This window comes from Lepisma saccharinum, chromosome 11 (genome assembly GCF_977018435.1).
Source record: "Lepisma saccharinum chromosome 11, izLepSacc3.1, whole genome shotgun sequence".
NCBI classification, from domain to species: Eukaryota; Metazoa; Arthropoda; class Insecta; order Zygentoma; family Lepismatidae; genus Lepisma; species Lepisma saccharinum.
In genome coordinates this window covers 67,136,063-67,150,074 of record NC_139239.1, presented here as the reverse complement: position 1 = coordinate 67,150,074, position 14,012 = coordinate 67,136,063, and the positions used below count along the sequence as shown (strand labels likewise).

Below are 14,012 nucleotides of genomic sequence, written 5' to 3'. Positions count from 1 at the left end.
CATCCCCATTTTCGCAAATTATCCAAAAGTGGCACTAAAGCGAAGTAAAATAATGCAAATCCTGGAAGATATGCAAAATTTGATTTTACACCACTGTTATGTTCAAGAACTGTATTTTGTGATTTCATAACATATTTTCTTATTCTTATGTAATTTTTTAATATTGTACAGCAAAAGAGTATTAAATTAGCAGAATACCCACTAATATTAATCAATATTTCGAACAACTTTTAATCATTACAGTAGCTGTATTGGTGGGAACCAGTAATAGTGTCGGTATGGACTCTACTATTCATGTTTTGTGTTTCTAAAGTCACAAATTAAATTACATTACCTCGTACCATGTTGTAGTTACTGCAAATTGATACCAGAACAAGGGAGTTAATGGCTGTTTCATTTTGATTATTTCCAGCACCACTAGGCCTGCAGATGAACCCAGGGTTCCCTATGGGAGTACCACCCCCAGTGTCCGGTCTTATGGTTCCTCCACCAGGTGGCCCACTTGTTCATCAGACTTTGTTGGGTGTTCCTCCACCAACATTCGCATCAGCCAGTAAGTATATTTCACAAGTAGTATTGAAAAATAGTCTATACCCTCTTTGTCCCTCAACGTTCTTAAACTTTACTGTTTCTAAATCATCATCTTCGCTGTTTCCTGCCTCTGGCTGGGTCGGCTTAGAAGTCAAGCCTATTGAGCTTCTTCGCTCGAGCTAATAATGCTGAAAAAGTTGCTGAACAGTTATGTGAAAACTGTAACTGAACCGAGAATCAAACTTGTGCCATTTCCTACTGTGTCAACCTCATGCTAACCCAGAAGTTCCACAACGTAGATTGGTCCCTGTTCCTTCTTCTATTCATCATTCACCCTCATTAGGATTAAACCAAAGTGGTTGAAATCCACTGATATTTAACTTACTTTTAATTTCATGGGCCTCTGTAGGCCAATTGTGATGAGGAGGATGATGCATAGACACTGACAGAGAAATGACATTGTCAGGATTCAACTAGTAGTAAGATTGTGAGTCCAACACTCACTTCGCCACTGAGGCAGCTTTATAAAAAATATACACATTGCTTATTGCAATTATTAACTAAAGTGATCTCCAGATTATTGCAATTATTAACAAAAGTGATCTCCAGATTGAGCATTATCTACAAATAAAAAGTGTCTTAAACTACAATTAAGACTTCTTTTAACATATCAGGAAGTCAGCCTTGAATTTATAAAAAAAAAAAAAAAAAACAGACCAAATGTTACCTACAGGTTGACATTGCAAATCGTGGGAAGTTTACATGCCAGCCTCCATAGCAAAGTGGCAGCATAACACACTAAAAAAGCCAGAAGTCTCAGATTTGTACCTTGGGTAAAGCATAGGCATATATTTGTGTTGTGCTTTCCATCTATTTCATCAGTTTATCATTTATCCTCATTGTCACGATTAATGCAAGAGGTAGAAAAGTGACATAAAATTATCAAAATTGACAGAAAGAGAAGTTTTATTTTGAACCTAGTGTATTTTTAAATAACTTCTTTTATTTTTATTTTTCAAAGTACTTTATTGAGTTCAATTTGCTTTCCATGGCATATTTTCAACACTCAAAATTTTAGATATATGTGTGTATTATTTATGTAAAATTTTTGTGATTGGGAAAGTAAATATGTTTGTGTGAAGAAAGTTTAAAAGCTTATGAGTTCATAAATTTGTTAAAGCTATTTTTTTTATGATAATTTAACATAAACATTTTCTGCCCCTTTTATCACATCATATTTTACTAATTTTTTTAATGTGCAATTCCTTCTTTTACTTGCTTTTAATTTCAAGCAATGAATCTTTTAAACCACAAGATTCCAAGAAGAAATAATTGAAACTGTGATGCTTGAGCTAAAGAATATAAATCACCGAGAGTCATGCTATTTGCAAAGAGTAGACATTGAAATTTGAAACTTGGAAGCTCCTATGGCCTCTTTTGCGAAGAAAAATGTGTTGAGTTATGGAAAGTGTACAATTTCATGTTAAGTGTACGTTCATTCTGTTAATTCTGGAATGAGTTCTGAAATAAAAATGTTCCAGGCCCATTTGTGAAATATGTATTTCCCCACACATTGCAAGTGAAACTGCAACTTAGGTGAATTATTTAGTTGAAATACATTTTTCACTCTCCAGTTGCAGAATATGTTGCAATTCTTTACCTCAAGCAACATATTTCTGAGGACTATTTCTCCTGGTAATTTACTGATTTGTGGGTTCAGTTTCATATGAATGAAAACATGATGAGCATACATCAGTATCAGCTTCTTGAAATAATTAATGTTTTTGATGTTATTGCATTTGCAAAAATCGCTTTGTGTAAATATTGAGTGATAAAGGTGAGTTTTGATTTAAATACAGGGTGCGGCAGAACCAACTAAGCAGTTTTAAGGAGCAATAAAAAGTAAATCTGGATATATAGAGAAAAAATGTATTTGTTTTCTAAATTAGTACAATATACCATTTTACATTCATTTAGTTTTGAAAATAATGTCCTCAAGATGGCGGCCGTCAGCATCAATACATTGTTGTAGACGATCCCTGAAGTTTCGAGCAGCTCTTGCACACATATCGCGGGGTATGGCATTCACTTCGTCAATAATCCGCTATTTTAACTCTGGTAGGGTGTGAGGGCGGCTTTTGAAAACCTTTTCCTTCAGATATCCACAAAGAAAGTAGTCACAAATGCTCAAATCTGGTGACCGCGCAGGCCACCGGACATCACCCCTCAAAGAGACGAGGCGTCCCGGAAACATTTCTCTCAAAACATCAAGTGAAATTCGAGCTGTGTGAGCAGTAGCTCCATCCTGTTGGAACCACAAGTCCCCCAGTCCATGTTCTTGAACAATCTCGTCCATTCTGGGTTGCAGAAAATTTTGCAACATTGAAACATAACGTGTGGAATTCACTGTCACTGTCACTCCTTCCTCCTCAAAAAAGTAAGTGCCTACCATGCCAAATTGTGATATGGCACACCACACTGTCACTTTAGGAGAATGTTGCGGTCTTTCATGAATAATGCGGGGGTTATGTTCAGCTCAGTAGCGAAAGTTTTGCTTATTCATGCACCCACAAAGATGAAAATGTGCCTCGTCACTACTGAAGAAAGCTGCATTTGGAGGGATCTGAGCAAGCATTTGCTGACACAGATTTTTACGGTTGGCGTAGTCTGCTGGGCGTAATTCTTGAGCAATCATTATTTTGAAAGGATGGAACTTCAAATCGCAGTGCAGAATCCTTCTCAAACTGTGGTCTGACATCCCCAATGCAACAGCATGTCGTCGAGCAGAACGTTGCGGCGATTGTTGAACTGCTGTTCTCACCCGCTGCACATTTTCTGGCGTTCTGATGGATCTGCGTCGGCCATGTGTATCTCTTCTTAGTGTGCTACCAGTTTCCTCCAACTGCCGAACCCACGACCGAATTGTGTTGGCATTAGGAACGGCATTGTTGCGTGGAATGTTGAACTGACGCCGAAAAGCTCGTTGTGTAGCGATCACAGATTATTTTCATAATACGCGCGAACGGCAAAACCACGATGTGCACCGGTCCAGACCATCTTAGCTACTGAAATGGGGTCAACGCCTGAACAAAGGCAGACCACGTGCAACTGCCTACCCCCACCACAGCTCCCGCGGTAATCGATAGAAACTGCTTAGTCGGTTCTGCCGCACCCTGTATATGTATATTAGGGCTGCACTCATGTCAGTTCTCACTGATACAGATACCGATTCTTGAAAATTGTAACAAAAGTTGTGAAACATATTGATTAGTATTAATTTGTAAGTGTTCCAGTCCACGTATATGAATCAAATTACCAAAAGTGTTGTTTTAAAATATTCAATTATGTCTGAATAGTAAACAATTATATCATCACAAAATCCAGTTTTTCATGCAATTTTGGTGCAAAATAAATGGAAACTTAAAATTTTGCCTAATTTCCAGAATAATTAGACACTTTGGAAGCATCTTGTGACATTTTTGCAGACCCTACAAATGATCAAAAGCCATAAAATATTTCATTGTATTGGCATTGGTATCGGCTCAGCCCTAATATATAAGAGGCATTGCGGATATTAAGGGTAAACTCGACAAAGGTCGATTTTTTTAATTGCTGTATCATATATGTTGAAGGCTGTAGGAACTCGTGCAATATCTGACAGGAGTCTACCTCGTCTCTAATATTCTAAAATTTGCTTTAGAATAGGATAGTGCGTGGGCTTTAGAATAGGGTGGAGGCATTTGAAGAACTGAAGATTCCTGGAACTTCTATTTTGCGAGTTCACCTCTATATCTGAAATGCCTCATGTATTTGAAACTCCAGATCTATCAGAGATCTTTTTAGGGTTATAGTGATGGTAAAATGTTAAACCAGAGGTAAAGTTGCCAACAGATAAAGTGTAGTGCAGTAGTATCATGTATTAACTTGATTTCTACAAAGTTTTAAAGTTGTCACTGTTATTGAAAGTATCAATTGCAGACGTTCCAGGTGTGAGCACAGCACCAAGTCCTTTATCACAGATTCCTCTCCCAGGTCCAGGCGGTGCACTTCAGGATAAACCGAACACCAGTGTATTTCCCCCGGGACACCCCCTTGCGATGCAGGCAGCTAAAGTGGGAGCTAAAAGTGAGTCTAAGGAGGAGTTGGCTTTCCAGGTTTCTAAAGCTGGTGAGAGTCTGTCTCTTTCTGTTTCCTTCTCTCTTTTGGAAGTTGTATGCCATGTAGTGGTACTGTATAGCAGGGTGTGAACTTTTCCTTTAGGGGAGGTGCGTAAGTCTTCATCCACAGGAGACACAAATATTTACACTAGGTTTTTTTGGAGGTGATCTGGTCCATTGTATGTGCTGGTATTTTGCCTCTAATTTGGTATGTTTTTTATAGTCACAAGAAAATTTCACTTGCACAAATGTTTCTTTGTAACATACAGGTTTATTCAAATAGAATTTTTGCCTCCGATGATTAAATGGTAACGTTGTCGCCTTGTAATCAAGGGATCCTAAGTTTGGAGGTGCATAGTGGTTCAGATTCCACTTTAAACAGTAGGTTCAGTCCCAGTTAGCCTTTCTTAGTGGACTTGAAAGCTTCTTTATAAGTGTAGCTTCCCTGATGTATTTCTTCCCTTGGAGTTTTGTTAAAGACTTTAGTGTTTGTCCCACCCTCCCTGCTACCTTACAGGCCTTGTGAGGACACATTACTGAAACCATCACACAAGTTGATCGGGGATGCTGCAGAAAGTATGGGCTAATTATGACTATATCTTTGACATATGGTGCACACATTGTTTATAACTAAATTCAGTAAGCTTTTGTTTGATACATATTTACATTTAAATAATTGGAAACATCTATTACGATAAACGTTTAAAGTTATTGACATAATTTTGAATAACCCTGTATTTTCACTGATATAGCACAGTCATTACTTCACCTTGAAGTATGAATTGATGTAAACAAAAGCATTTTGTAGTATTAGAGTCAAAAGTGTGTCAAAAAAATAATATAAAATCTACACATTAATTTCTTCACACCAATGTATTTTTTCAGCATGTTGGGTCTGCTGAATTTTCATATTTCATGAATTGTTATTGCATTTTACTACATTAATATTAGTGATTTCTCATCTACAGAAAATTTTACTTTTGAGAGATCCAGTATTATGGAAAATCATTAGAGGCATGCAAATTTCTTTTGACGAAAACACGAAATATGAAATAACGTGCTATAATGTTCATTTTTCATGTTTCTGAAAGGTGTGAGGTGCATTTTCCTACCCTGTTTTGTCACTAAATAATGCGAAATGAACTGTAAAATGCAAAATATACTCTTAAACACGAAATTTACCGTTTCTATACCGACGCGACACTTTCTGAAGTCTAAAGTATTCTGTGAGTTATGCAATTCACGGAAAATTGATTAATTCTGCTGTAAATATTTGAGAAGCCAAAATGGACCCCTTTACACTGGAAATAACTTAATACTCAGTTAACTACATAAATGTGCTATTAGAAGGGATAAGTTTGCTTTGTGTAATAAGGGCAGTTTTTAAATCAAATTTAGGATTATATTCACAATTTTAAAACTAAAATGTTATTTTATATAGCATTTTTGATGTGATTATTCACCACTACAATACTGAAATGTTATATTATTTACCGCTTTTGAACCCAATATCGACTCTGTTTTTGTACTGAAATTTTGCTTTTTTATTTACCACAAATATGTGCCTCTACAAATCATCATTTGCAGGATCTGAAAAAATATAAACTTCCAAAACCAGTTCTTCAACTTTTTGTCTTTTTGTACAAGGATTTAATGTGTGAATAACAAGAAGTTTTGCACGGGGGTAGGTTTTACATTCATTGAACTTTTTTCATTAAGTTATATTATTAAATATATTAATCTTCTGTCAGAAAACCAAAAGAAAGTTCTAAAAGATATTAGGTGTTCCATGAGAATAAAGATGTACGATAAGATTGGAAAGCATGAAGCAATATTTGTCTCATGAACAAGTTGAAAAATCCAATGGGAATATTTGTGCTACAGTCCTGTATATTTTAATGGCAGAGGGGAGGGGGCAAGACCATTCTTGATAGGGACAAAAATTGACATTTATTGGCGGGAATGATCTCTGGCACTCCCTCAAGGTTATTCACACCTTGCTATATAGTGATTTGGGTTATCAGAAAGTACAGTGAAACCCTGATTTTACATTCCTGGATTTTTCATTTTTTCTGCATTATACATTCAATGTTGATGGTCCCAACACAGCAAAGTATTATACAATTTTCCTTGATTTTACATTTTCCCGCATTTTGAGTTTTTTCAGCTTGGTCCGCTGAAAAATGTAAACTCGAGGTTTCACTGTATTTATAATTTTTTCTTCTAGTGCAAATTCCTTCTCAACTACTACTATGTTAGGAATGTGACTAAGATGATTTCCAATGTAATTGTTACTCTGTTTTGAAAGCTGGGATTTACTTAATGATTTCAAATCTCATAATTTAATTCATGTATTTCTATGCAATTATGGGCTATTTATGAAAACATGGGATTGGTAAACAGAATTGCCAGTTGTTCCACTTTGCTGATGTGCCTATGTTGGCTGATGCCAGTAGACTGTCACTACCGAGCCTCCCGAATGGCATATTGGTAATGCTGTCATCCTCTAGTCAAGGGGTGTCTGGTTCAATCCCTGGTGGAGGCACATAGTGGTTTGGATCCCACTTTAAATTGTAGGTCCTTATTATCCGATCTTAGCAAAAAGTGAACTTAAAACAAATGCTACTGGGGTGTAAGGGGTACCTTCCACGTAGGTGCCCAAAAGTCAACCTCACTTCCATGCAGTACACCCTGGACTGCATTTTTCATTAAAACGAGGCTCTGGCGACTGGCACTATAGCCCCTTTACAGCCTTAGCTTTTAACGAGTCAGAATATTTTAATGTTTTAGTTACAATACGACGTTCAGTTACGGTAAGGGGCTGGACCCTGTATAAAGTGACGGGTGCAAAATAGCCTTTAAGTGCTGATGCACCCAAAAATTTAAATTCAAATTCAATAGACTACTGATAAATCTGGTCTACCAAATAATAAAAGTGCATCTTGGACTAATTTTACCATTTTTAATGATTTTTATCTATATTCAAGTACCCTTCAGTGTAAAAAAAAAACAACCAAAAAAAAAACACTCCGTTGGGAATCATATTTCAATGACTAACAAGTTTGTTTTGACTAGCTTAAAATATTGGGTATATTATCTGTATGTGTGTTCACTTCATTTGAGTTATCACGTTCTATTTGTTGCAAAGAGGTACTCCTGGAAAGATTACTATGTGACCGTCCCTGGTAGCTTAACAACTATTGTTATTATCTTGTAATCAAGAGATCCTTGGTGAAAGCACATGCCATGGGTTGGTTTAGATCCCACTCTAAACTGTACATCCCAAGCCTACCCATAAAGTGAACTTGCAAAACCTTTTTTTTGCTTTGGAAAGAATAAGACCAGTTTTTCTGCATATTACAGAAAAATTTTCTTCTTTGTACACTCCTGTTCAGATAAAGTGGCACAAACTTCACCTGTTCTACTCTAGAAAGTGTGCCACTTTATGTGAATAAGAGTGTACATAGTGACTATAACTATCATATCGTCATGTGAGAACCAGAGGGATGTTACTCCAATTTATCAAATTCACAGGAGAGAGAGGAAAGAATGTATTCTTAGGAATATGTCTGACTGTTTAAAAAGAGTCAGAAAATTGGAGATACGTGACTTCGTCTTACTGCTAAGGATTAGAAGTGAGATATCTCGATCTGACTCCAAATAGAGGAGATATGCTAAACAAAACTGAAAACTGCATTTCTTGGAGTTACGTTCCTTTGGTTCTCATATGACAATAAGTCTTATGATTACCAATATTACTTTTTGTACTAAGATAATCACAGTTATGATAACCCTTTATTAATGTAATGTATAATTTGAAAAATAGAAAATATCTGTTATTGTGTAATCATGCTAGATTTGGAGAACTCTGGGTCCAAATCAACTAATAGTTCAATGGACGAAGATGGTAGAAGTTCCAGTAAAGAGTCTCCAGGCAAGAGACAGCAGGAACCTGTTTTACGGTAAGTGCAGTGTTCACATTACATAAGTGTATTATTTATCAAGCAGGCCACTGCTTAGCTAAGTAGTTTGCGCTATTGCATTCTGTGCGAGTGGTCCCGTGTTCGATTCCCCATGGTGGACACCAAAATTCGGTTTTCATCTAACTACTTGAAAAGAAGTAGTGCCTCTCTCAAAAGCCAGAAAATAACCGTGATGGGACTTGATGTACTGACCATGCATCACTCAGAGTTAATTAGTTAAACTTAGTATTCCTTAATGTTTACTTTTGTTTTTATATTAAATTCGTATCTGTAAGAAGTTACTATTACTTTTTGTATCATTGATTCTTTTGCTGCAAAACTCAGTTTGTTGAAAACATATATATATGATTGATTGATTTAGTTTATTTTACTTCACGTTTTGTTCCTCTTGGCTAATTTGCGAAGATGGGGATGAGTGATGAAATTGATGAATGGACATTCACAAACAACCAAGCCTGAGCAGGATTCGATCCTGGGACCCTTGGCGTCACAGTGCGATGTGCTAACCACTCGGCCACATGGTCCGACATGTATATATATGAAACATGTGGTAAAAAGAATCTTATGTTTTCAGAGGAAATAAAGTCAGCTGATAAGTGAGCACAGTGCATTCGGTTTAGCCTGAGCTGTGGCATGCGCAAAGTGGGAAATATTTGTTGTCTGCAGAAGACTGCACATGACTCATAGGAGCAGTGTTGCAATTTGCGGAAGTTACAATTTCACCAGACATGAAACTGGCAAAGGTTATGTGCTGTTGTCTCATTAAAAAAAAATACGAATTTAATAAAGTAGGATGCTGTCCTTCATGATCGTGAAATTCATTAATTGTTTTACGAATAACACACTTGTCAAATTCGTCCACGTCACTTTTAAATTTCTTTCTTTTGCATATTTTGTTAGGTGTTACTAATCCCTTCCAAGTTAGTTGTTTCGATCATTTTCGTTTAAGATGCTTTTCAAAGTACTTACTAACACACCAGTAGCCATGAAAACATGCTTTTGCACTTGTTTAAACATTCAATGCAAGACCCCTGTCAGCTTCTTTCTTCACAAACTTACGCACATTGAGATAATTTCTCTGCTATGTGTATCACTTTGCTTCCTCCAACCTTCTTTCCAGTTTTCACCTCAGCTTCCGTTGAATAGAAACACCCTAAACAACACAGGTCAACAATCACCTTCCTAACAGTAACATGATCTGCCACGTGAGAGGAAGAGGAGGGAAGGGAGGGTGCCTCTTTCACCGAGGGGATTTAATCAATGGTTGTTTCACAGGCACAAGGAATCCTCTGTCATTCTTTTCCTTGAATTTCTGTCATTCTTTCCTTCACCTTCTCAGGCAGTCACATTTGCTTGTTTGCCTGGGTTCTATTAACGTTGAACATGGCACTTTTTTCAAAATTTCAAAACTAAATCCAGACACCAGTATGCCCCGCACACCCCTACCAATAAGCTCTAAAGTCAGATTATTTATATGGGTAATTGTTAAAGTGGTTGGCAACTCTGATTTCTCTGAAACTCTTGCATCGTTGTGCTCATCAACAGGCTTCTGCGCAGCTGAAGACCAGAGCTCAAGCTAAACCAAATGTAGCGTTGTAGTAAGGTCCTGCCACATTATTGCTATTTACGCTCTTGCTTTCGGCTGTAGTTGACACTTCCTACAGTATCATTGGCTTCTGTGGTGTACAGTTACTGGCATACAGGTGTCTTTTCAATTTTTGCTTAGTGAGGGACGTTAATGCAGAGGAATGGGTTACACAGTAGCGAAGCATGTGTTCATTGCAAATATGCTGCATCAAGTTCGACTACTTGCCTGGACAGTTGTGGTGGAGATTTTCTATGCCTTCTGTAACATGGACATGTTTATCCTGAATCAAACAATGTATTTTTATGTGTACGATCTAAATAAAATGCGTAGGCTTTGAGATATTTGCATTTTCCAGTATATTGCAGCGAGAAAATCACCCTGTATAAATCATCATAGAAGGAACTGTAATAGAAATAGGGCTTGCATCTGTACTACTTTGTACTAATACAGATGTCAGTACTCTTACCGATCCCGTCCATTACTAATACTGACATATTGTAACAGTTAAAGTTTAGAATGTTCATAAGTGTTAGGGTAAATCACATCCAAACTAAAACATATCAAACTGTCAAAGTTGGGCTTTCCTAATAATTGACTTCAATGAAAGCTAATTGAGAAATATGGTAGAAGTGTGTTTGTGAGGAGTTGTACCAAATGTTGGAACATATTAGTAATTTCAAAAGCCGGCTGCCTTTAACTTGCATCCTTGACACCTCAGACAAGATGAAGGCAGTGTGCCTTAAAATTACTACAGTAGGTTCCAACTAAGTTAAACAAGCAGTGGGGTTTTTCATATTAATGTCAAGTATGTTTTCTGCATAACAACATTGAAGTAATAAGCTGTTGCTCCTATGTAGCTTATTCAAGATTTCATTGTTGCCATTTCTTGAGGGTAAGTAGAATTTTAGTGAAACTCCATTGTTCAAGTATGTATGTATGTATCTTTTTATGTAAGTCACATTTTCTTAGGAATGAATGTAAAGTGTAAATCACCAACCCTGAGATCTTCTGTAAACAAACCATCTCACCGTTTCGATGTATCACTCCGCGTCAGCTGATTCATGACCGCTGACTACCGTGTGTCAGCTGATTCATGACCGCCGACTTCTGCAATCATCTGCTGTTACACATAGGTCGCCACACCTATTCATTTTATAAAAGAGCCAAAATGGATGTCTAAAAGAAATGTTGTTTAATTAAAAATTTTCAAATCTTATTTTCTACTGTTTTGTAATAACCTGTCCCATGTGTATATTTACTAACAAAAACGTAGTATGCTAAATTTTCCTTTGTTATCCGTGACAAAGCAGACAATCATAAGCATATTTAAACTACTTTATTTTAGTATTTCACTCACACCAAAACATTTCTCAATATTGTTGACATGCAGAGTATTGTATTCTGGTGGCAGAACGAAAAGATCGCCACTTTTTCAATCAGACTCAAATCAAAGGCAAGCCGAGAAAAATGAAACGTTGATAAGTCACGTTGATAAGTTACATAAGTTACGACAATACCCAAACTGTTGAGACTGGGGAAAAATATGTATTTTTAATTCGATGGAAGGCGTTCACTTACTGCCAAATCTTCGTCACAGCTGTCTTCGGATTCACTTTCCCTGTTGCTGACTTGGATTACAAATCTTTCAAAATTCAAGTTATCAGTTAAATTGTCCACATCCAACAGTTTCCTCTCTTCTTTTTCAATAACGTGTCGAACTGCATCTGCCCAGTTGATAGCTGAAATTTGAGCAATGCCACTCTCAGTCAGTCTCTTCACTTCTTCAAGCTTGATTGTTTTGTTGTTCCTGGCAACGTACCCTTTGACTTGAGCCCATATCAGTTCAATAGGATTGAGGTTACAGTGGTAAGGGGGCAAGCGCAACATAGTGTGCCCCGCTCTCCTTGCCATTTTATCTATCACATAACTATCGTAGCTTGGCTTCAAGTGGGAAACTTGTTCCAAAAGTTCCAACTTTCATGAGCTGAAAGTACGACACCTTTGCCACGTAGCCATTCTAAAATATCACCTTTCCTCCAAGCAGTGGTTGGTAATTTTTCTCATTTCACGCTATGATAGGGAGCATTATCGAGTACAATAACACTGTCCGCATTAAGTTTAGGAGGGACAGGCGAAAACCACCCTTTAAAAACATCACCTTTCATGTCTTCATGGTAATCACTAGGGGCATGCATATTTCGTTTTTGACGAAAAAACGAAATTTGAAAAAACACATTGTAGTGTTAATTTTTTATGTTGAAAGGTGTGAGATGCATTTTGTGACCATATTTTGTTACGAAATAATGCGAAATGAACTGCAAAAAGCAAAATTAACTCTTATACACGAAATTCAGGGTTTATTCACCGACACGACACCTTCTGAGGTCTGAATTATCCTGAGAGTTATGCAGTTCCCGGAAAAATGATTATTTCTGCTGTTAATATTGGAGAAGCAAAAATTTACTCCTTTACACAGAAATAAACTTAATACTCTGATAACTACATAAATGTGCTGTTAGAAGTGAAATGTTAATTCTGTGGAATAAATGTAGTTTTTAAATCAAATTTAGGATTATATTCACAATTTTAAAACCAATTTGTCTTTTTATATACCACTTTTCATCCATTTTTTCACCGCTATAACACCGATATTTTATATTATTTACCACTTTTGAACCCGAAATTGACTCCGTTTTTGTACCGAAATTTTGCTTTTTTATTTACCAAAAATATGTGCCTCTAGTAATCACGTCTTGGACACAAAAATAAGTTCCGCACCTTCAACAAAGCCATTTTCACTTCCAATGTGAGTGATAATGAGTCTTTTGCCTTTTCCTGATAGTTGTTTGAGTCCAGTTGATAGTCCTTCGAGGAAAGCTTGCTTCTTGGAGGTTATAGTGCTATAATGCCACACCTTGCTTACAGTGTGCCCCGCATTCACCCACGTTTCATCCAAGTAATATATTTTCTTACCTTGGTTTTGTAGTTTCCGAATGGATCAGAGGTATTTTCGCCGCCAAACAACAATATCATCCCTATCAACGAGCGGTGCTTGTCAGTTCCTCTTTGCAAAAACAAACCCAACATCCAGCAAGAGGCAATTTAACGTAGACACACTGAAACTTGGAAGATATTCATCATTATTAACTTCAGTTAATACCTTTTTCAAAGTAGGCAGTTCTTGGTTTAAAAAGAAAGAATGCACTTTGCGCCTTATTGCACTTATTTAAAAATCGTCATACTTATTAACATGAGACACAACTTTGTGGTTATTTTAGGAGACAACTTTCCCGGTCATTTTTCTCTCTTTCATAACCCTTAAAACTGCATACACTGACACACCACTGCACTGGGATATGAACTTAACCACTTCTTTTACTGGTTTCTCAGGATACCACTGACAGAACGTTACATAAATATTGAGTAGAATCTGTTTCTCGCCCCTTTTCAAAGGCTATCCTTGCTGGTGCTTTGAAAACAAGCTCGGAGAACACTGAGACCTTCCCGCACGCATAGAACTCACAATGTTGAAAGTGGCACTACTTCCATGCTGTTCACATGATTATGTTTAGAATATAACCAATGTTATAAAATATCATTACGTACACAAAACTCTAAGCTCATTGAAAGTTACAATGCATATTCCTACAAAATTTTCACACTTATCTTGCCTTGCCATGTCACCAAGTTATTTTACGAAGTGCACTATATTTTGCAGAACAAAAATCGTTATTAGGATGCTTGTCAAAGTTT

General features: G+C 36.8%; 1 protein-coding gene across 7 annotated transcripts in view; it reads left to right on the top strand.

Moving 5' to 3' along the window:
• LOC145994882 (uncharacterized) overlaps positions 1-14,012 on the top strand; it is a 90,544-nt gene that overhangs the window by 40,107 nt on the left and 36,425 nt on the right. For 3 of the 7 annotated variants that reach the window (XM_083131329.1, XM_083131325.1, XM_083131324.1), the window contains exons 13-15: positions 413-553; positions 4,498-4,698; positions 8,545-8,650. In XM_083131329.1, coding sequence (XP_082987455.1) covers positions 413-553; positions 4,498-4,698; positions 8,545-8,650 — 448 coding nt within the window. The remainder of the gene's footprint in view (positions 1-412; positions 554-4,497; positions 4,699-8,544; positions 8,651-14,012) is intronic. The other 4 variants (XM_083131331.1, XM_083131328.1, XM_083131326.1 and 1 more) reach the window with 4 other exon arrangements.